This window comes from Paramisgurnus dabryanus, chromosome 19 (genome assembly GCF_030506205.2).
Source record: "Paramisgurnus dabryanus chromosome 19, PD_genome_1.1, whole genome shotgun sequence".
Lineage (NCBI taxonomy): Eukaryota > Metazoa > Chordata > Actinopteri > Cypriniformes > Cobitidae > Paramisgurnus > Paramisgurnus dabryanus.
In genome coordinates this window covers 15,668,114-15,676,038 of record NC_133355.1, presented here as the reverse complement: position 1 = coordinate 15,676,038, position 7,925 = coordinate 15,668,114, and the positions used below count along the sequence as shown (strand labels likewise).

General features: G+C 35.0%; 1 protein-coding gene across 1 annotated transcript; it reads left to right on the top strand.

The window, feature by feature from the left end:
• Positions 1-285: 285 nt before the first annotated feature.
• On the top strand, positions 286-6,874 carry laptm5 (lysosomal protein transmembrane 5). The gene is made up of 7 exons (XM_065291041.2): positions 286-462; positions 1,471-1,579; positions 1,794-1,870; positions 2,997-3,125; positions 3,240-3,335; positions 3,816-3,908; positions 6,464-6,874. The coding sequence occupies exons 1-7, from the start codon at positions 394-396 to the stop codon at positions 6,536-6,538; spliced, it is 648 nt and encodes a 215-aa protein (XP_065147113.1). The 5' UTR covers positions 286-393; the 3' UTR covers positions 6,539-6,874.
• The last annotated feature ends 1,051 nt before the right edge of the window (positions 6,875-7,925 follow it).

The window sequence follows — 7,925 nt, the reverse complement described above, 5'->3', positions numbered from 1 at the left end:
ATGTATACCTGCTACCATGACTGTACCATAGTACCACCACAGTATTTTATGTCAGAGTCTAATAAGTTTAGATAACCATGTATCACTTACTATGGTATCTGTTGTATTTTTTCTGTTATTAATGCTCCACAAAGTGTTTTTGTGTGTGTAAGTGATAGTTTCATATTATATATATATATAGAACAGTGCTGAGAAATCTCACTTGAATCATTTTAAGATATCATCAAATTCATTAGCTTTGCAAAAGTTAGACAGGAAACTGGTTACCGCACAGGAACTTACATCTGCGCGTATTCAAAAGTAACAGGGTGTGTTTGTGAGGCTGCTTAAAGTTCTTACTAACCGAAGTGTTTCAGCTTTGTTTGTTTTAGCTTGAACGACTTGAAGATAAAGATGTCGGGAACACGTACCCTGTGCTGCCATGTCACCACAGCAACTCGCTCATTTGCCATCTTATATCTGGTAACATGCAGTTTCATACCAATATTTACAGCTACTTGAAATGAATGATAAGCTTTAAGAATAGCAGAATATAAAGTACATTGTTAGTTATATGTGTGGTAGAGTTAATCTGCCTTATGTATGCAATAATTTAACCTTAAAAATCAGGTATCGCCTGTTCTGGTCCAATGAATATAATTGTATTGTTAAAAAAAGTATTATAAACATTTGTAATTGATAGTTTTAGGGAGATTGAAAGTTGTGAAAGGTTTTATACAGTACGCGGAAGGAGTGCATGTTTTGTGGCTTTATTTTTGGTCAGACACTATATGGAGAAGTTTGTGTAATGGGAGGAAGCCATTTTAAAGAACTGGAGTCACATACAGTCAAGACACAAATATTGTTTTTTGTACAGCACAATTACTCTTTTCTGGTTCTGTATATTGTTTAACAACCAATAAAAGATAACAACACAGTAACTAGACAAATGTATAAAAAATGTATAGGTACACTACAAAAAAATCTTCACAAAAGTGATTTCAAAACATATTGATGGTGTATTATAAATATTCTTCTTCTGTGAAAATTAGATAATTATACTAAAAATTTATATATTAATGTTTTTTCTATGGTAAGCCAAAGACACGTTTCCAGTCTAGACACTGAAGGTAGACAATGAAGATAATCTAACCTTACATAAATATTTTGGATAAACCATGTTGTATAATCTTAAAAAAGGTTTACAGGAAACCCTCTGTCAACCAGATCATATTTAATCAGCAATAGGAATATCTAGTGTAGTTAAGGCAGGAGGTTGTGTGTATGTTATGTAATTTACACTCTAACAGTTTTTTCTGAATGAATTGCTGGTCTTGTGTAACATGTTCTGTTGGTGTTGGCTCTGAGGATAGAGTCCAAACAGTCCCACTGCCAGAGTACACACAGACCGAGACACACGTTTACCTTTATGAATTCATTCTGGCAGAATCAGTAGGCTACATCTATATCCATGTGTGTGTGTGTCTCCAGATAGGTAACCTGCTGGAATTGGGGGACATTGTCCGAACAGCTCCTTGGGACAAAACTCCATACGGTATCCCCTATAATAATGTCAGGTCTACCAGGGGTCAGCGTATCTGTGAGTTTACATCTCATTACTCAGTCACTTATTTACACCTTTGCAACCCAATTAATCAAAAACACCATTTGTTTATCAGTACGAAACAGTAACAATGAAAGGAATTTTTAAAAACGCTCACCACTGCATCTTGACCTATAGCATTGTATAGTATGATTACAAAGATTTGCATAGAAATGTATTGAAAACATAAAAATGTATCCTCTCTTTCCAGTTGATGTTAGCACCAACATTCTGATGCTGGTTCTGATGTCAATCTCTGGTGTGTTGGCTATGTTCTCTCACCGCAAGGTACTATTTATGAGCAGAAAAAAGTTTATGTCCATCCTATAAAAGTTTTAAGTTCAGTTGATATACAGTATGAGGAAATTCATCTATAACTCTGAATAAATAAAAAAACTTGAATTGCACACAAATAAAAATTTAAAGAAAATAATTTAATAATTAAATATGTATAATTAAATTATTTCATATTATATTTATTTTGATTTTATTTAAAAAAATCAAATAAAGTGTAATATTTACATTAAAGATTTTTTATTTTTTATTTATTTTTTGTGCTTGGCAAAGATTAATTGCGATTAATCGCATACAAAAATATATATGTAAGTGTACTGTGTGTAATTATTATGTATATTTAACCACATACACATACATATATTAATTTCAGACATTTTTAATTTATATATATATATATATATATATATATATATATATATATATATATATATATATATTTTTTTTTTTTTTTTTAATTTATATATCACATATATCACATGGAATATATAAAAATATAAATGAATGTATATACATATGTAAATGCATACATGAATGTGTGTGTATTTATATATACATTATAATTATACACAGCACACACTTGTATATTATGCTAAAAATCACTTTTATTTTGTATGCGATTAATCACAATTAATCTTTGCTCTATTTCTTTTATGTGTTTTTAATACTATGTGGTCCTTTTATGCACAGTGTTTTTATAACACCTGTTTTCAATATAAGTAGGTTTACAGGAACCATGTTAAATCTGTCCCACTCAGGACAAATGTAAATATATAAATACTAAATCTGTAGTGAAACAACTACCTGTGTGGTGATACGTCTTGACTAGGTCTAGTCTGTGTTAATTTTATTGGATGTATGCATTGCGTGTGGGTGTAGTCATCTCTGGACCCCTTAGATTTTCGGCTCATTGGCCGACACCAATATTTACCCAGCTTCCAAAAAGAGGCAAAAGAGCTTATCTCAATATTTATCAATGTCACTGACGCACTTTCCAAACTACACATTTCAGATCTGATTAGTCTTTAAAAGCGAAAAAATAAATGTGGAGTTTTCTTTTAATTCTATTAGAGAGTTTTTGGAAATTTCTCAAACTGTCTTTTGTGCTTTTCTGTATAAGGGCCCCATGTTTGTCCTGCCTTTCGTGCTGACGATGTTTGTGGATTTGGGTCTGAATTTTCTCTCCCTGTTTAATGGAGCCTGGGGACTGCCAGGGACCCCAAAATACAGAGACGTCCTGCAAGCTGCAGTGAGCAAAATACATCCTATGATTTATATAAGACGCATTTGTTTTTTAGAGCCATTTATATCATTTTACTTGTATCCTAATTCTTTCCTTTAAATGTGTGTCTGTCCACAATAGAAGTATTACAAAGGAGTCAATAGGTTGGATGAGGAGGACTTGGGCCATTTGACCATGGGATACACTGTTCTCTTTATTTTGAACATATTGCTGAAGGTATCATTGTACACGTGTGTCTGCTTTTGTATGTATTTATATGTGGATTTGTGTGTGGCTTCGACACCTTTTGGTTAACCAAAACATAACTGCAAAAAGTGAAACTGAATTTGATTATGAGAAATGCTCCAGCATTATTTGTTTGCACATGACACTTAATTTGAAATGTTATGTCCACTGCAATGAAATTGTCCAAACTTATGATGGAGCCAGTGTGTACACACATATAGAGATATATCTCTTTCTTTCACACACTATATCCACAACATTTTTGTAATGTCTGCAGCTGTGCATTTTTTTTTTCTTTGGGGGTGTGTGTGAGAGTTGAGTTTTTGGTTAAGGTTGGAAAGCAATGTATAGAGGCAGTCATAAAGCGACTTCTGTCTTTCTAGCTGACCGAGAGGGATTTTAGAAAAAGTGAAAGGTAGAGTATTTTATTAATTGTGTGCTTTTGGGATTTTATTTGTGTTCCCTGTGTAGGTGTACGTTCTTCAAGTGTCAATGAGATGTTTCTATGCCCTGAAGGCAGAAAGAGCTTCTAGCATCCATGTTGACAATGGAAATACTGTGACAGTAAGTGCATTTATAGCAGGGCTTGTTTGGTGTCACACAGTAAATGATGGTATTGACCAGTGTTTAGTTTGGATTTTAAATCTGTGATTCCAAGCAGATGCCAAATCCATTCTCCAGAAACATGAAGTTATTAATTAAACAGTCAAACAATTAAACGGTTATTAAGTGAGTGGTTGTTTAAAAGTGTAGCACAATAATTTCACAGTCACACAAAAAAACATTTAAAAGATGATGTTTGTTAGGTTTAAATTTATTCATTAAAAGATTTCGAAGAATATATTTTAAAATTTTACAAAAAGGTTTCATTAGTGTAAGTTAAAGGGACACTCCACTTTTTTTCCAGCTCCCCTAGAGTTAAACATTTGTTTCTTACCGTTTTGGAATCTATTCAGCCAATCTCCGGGTCTGGCGGTACCACTTTTAGCATATCTTAGCACAATTAATTGAATCTGATTAGACCATTAGCATCGCGCAAAAAAATAACCAAAGAGTTTTGATATTTTTCCTATTTAAAACTTGACTCTTCTGTAGTTACATTGTGCACTCAGTGGCGTGTTTACCCACCACGCAAACCACGCAATTGCGTAGGGCCTCGCGGGCTTGGGGGGCCCCCTACTGGCCACAAGGTGTGTGAAAGTATGTTACGTTTATTCAGACCCAAATCTAAGGCACGGATAAAGCACGCGCAAGCGAGAGATGTGCAAGTATGCACGTAGAATAATATATGCGCGCATCCTCGCGAGGGCACATATAGTATGGGAAGCCGAACTCATCAAAAGAAGGACGAAACTGCGCCACTCGAGTGATCTGCGCTGCGCGAACCAATTATATGCGCGGATATGGCGTTTAATCAGACCCAAAAGTCGCGCGCACCAAAACCACGCCCGAGCGAGAGATACGAGCGCGCAGAACACTATTCGCGCGTGGACAAGCGTCCTCGCGAGCGCGCAGATGAGCGAACTCTACGGGAAAGCGCGCACAAAAGCAGCCACACAAGTGCTGGAATGAGCGCTCGCTCGACTCTCTCTGTGCTCTCTTAACTGCACAACATTGACTTTGGGCTTCACACTTGTGATTGGTGGTTTGGTTTGATCTGTGACACGCATCTTTTGTTCCACACTCGTACAGGTATAAACATGATAAAGACACCATGCAGGGGTTTAAATAATGTCTAAAATACATAAATCATATTCTGTATCTCATCATTGTCATTAAAATCTCGTCTTTAGTGTATTTCTAGTCTATATGCTTGTTGTATCTCACAGTAAGTTTGTTTTTACAATATGAACTTGAGAGTTATGTGATTCCCATAAATTCAAGCAATAACCAACTTACAATGTTGTTTGCTGGTGTTTGTTAGTTCAGTTTGTTAGATCAGTCTGAAAATAATAATGCTTCCTCTTTTTCCTCATTTGGTTTTTTTAGTAAGATGTCAGGCACTACACTGAAGTTGCAGTATTAATTACATTGTTTTAAATACATCCTTTAAGACATTTGCAAGCAAAAGAAATATCTGAGAGGGGCGCGAAAAATTTTTTTTAAACCAAGAATTTTTGTCATGCCAAACTGTAACAATTTAGTGTTATTTTAAGCAGTGTAAAACAAAATAAACCCGGTTTATATATATCTTACTTAATTCTATATACTGAATATTATTGTTGTGCAATTCAATTGAAAAACCTTGGGCAATGCTGGGGCATGGGGGGCCTTGGTTCTTGGACTTTGCAAAGGGCCCCCAAAATGGTAAACACGCCACTGTGTGCACTAAGACCGACAGAAAATTTAAAGTTTTGATTTTCTAGGCAGATATGGCTAGAACTATACTCTCATTCTGGTGTAATAATCAAAGACTTTGCTGATGTAACATGGCTGCAACAGGCGTAGTGATATTACGCTCTGCCCGAAAATAGTCCCTTGCCATTGAAAGTTACTAAGGGGACTATTTTCGGGCACTACGTAATATCATTGCGCTTACTGCAGCCATGTTAAAAAATTTGCATATTTTAAAAAAAAGTGGAGTGTCCCTTTTACTATATTAGTTAACAAGACCTAACCCTGAACATTGCTTCTACAGCTTTTATTTATCTTAGTATAAGTTAATTTCTTTATACTGTTAAACACAAAATAAGTTATTTTGATAGTAAGTATACAGTTGACGGTACCATAGTATTTGTTTTTCCTACTATGGAAGTAAATAGGTACCGTCAACTGTATGATTAACATCATTTATTAAAATGTGTTCAACAGAATAAAAAAAAACTCAACTAAATGAGGGCGAGTAAATGATAACAGATTTTTTTTTGTGAACTATCCCTTTAAAACAAAGATTAATAAATGTTGTTAAAATATGTTTTTCATTGTTAATTAGCTAATGCTTTATTTAATGTTAATGATTGATAATTCATTGTATAGTGTTATAGATTAACATGTATTTCGTGTAAATTAAGCTTCCACTAAACTTTCATAAATGATACATAGATATAACAATTATCATAATCTAGCTACTATCATAAATAAAAAAAGCAATAAACATTTATTGTCCTTTTACCTACCAGGTTAAACTACCTTCCTATGATGAGGCTCTCAAAATGAAAACTGAAGCTGCACCTCCCACCTATCAAGAGCCCTGAAATAAAACCCATTCTGTGATGCAGAAGCTCGACCGCATTGAGCACAAAATCACACACATGCCAATAACCACACGCAAAACATAAACAAGCTGTCCTATGCATTTCTATGCTTTAACTATTACATTTACCCAGATAGTAATTTACATGTTTCTGAATATTGCGTCTTTAGATGGAAGAAGCATTAAGTTTGAACTGGAATGGTTATATGAAACATCACTCTTGTGGACCACAAACGGCTTATCTTTTTTTAGATATTTTCAACTTGAAGCTTTATCTTTTGACTACCAAAAGGGAAAATACCACTTTATGCTGAATAAAAAATTATTATTGTGCATATTTTCAATGTGTGGTATGTTATTTTTTTAGTTAAGCAGAATCTATTTTTAATTTTTTTAATTAAATTAAAATTAACAATCATTGTTTAAAAATTGTGTTATTTTTTACAAATGACTTATCTGTGAGCAATTGTAAAAATTGTATGTCCCCTCCGAGGGGCAACCTTTCCGATCTCTCTGATTGAGCCAACACAGAAGTGCTTTAAACTGCAATTCATCGACTGGCCGCTAGAGGCTGCCTCCAAAAGGGAGTCACTTCCCATAGACCTCCATGTTAAAATACCCATCTTTAGAGCAGAAAAATATGTTTACAGTGTTTTTAACCTATATAGCTAATTTTTGCCCTTCATGACAACTGTGAGGGGGTGAATTTTTTGTAATTCATCTGTATAAATTATATTAACACTGGAGAACCCAAGAACTCTTAGCATCAATTAAAATTGGCCAAATTTGACCCCTGGGTTCTCAAGGGTTAAGCCTTAAAGTTCTGCATAATTAAGGGTGTGGCCATTTGAGTGATGGTTGAACAGCCACTGCTGTCACTAGAGTCAAGCTAGGGGGGGGTGGTTTCAGCAACCAGTCACCTCAGCTTCACACACGTCCCGCCTCTATAACCATTTTCGGACATCCGCGAGTGATGTGCAGTGACCTGCGGCCAAGATGGCGACAGCAGGCACAATCTTCTATTGGCTTCAAAAAGGATCTTCAGAAACCTATGGGTGACCACTATTTTTTACATTCTATGGTGCCCTCATAATCTTTAATCAAAAACGCAAATCTCCTCCCCTCCTCGAAACAATCTCATTTCACTTCTGGTATGGCGGATGGACGTGGCCCGGGAAAAGATTGCAGTGATTAGCAAATAGTAAAATGACCCAACTTCCAACTATTTAATTTTTACTTGAATACCTTAAGAATTACAAAGACATTATTTCCCAGAATATTGCAATGTGGTACTGTGAGGCCAAGACTTTGACAAATGGAGGTACAGTGGATTCAGTATGTAAGGGATTGATGGATGTGGGATATGCTAATGTGGTGTTATCTCGTAC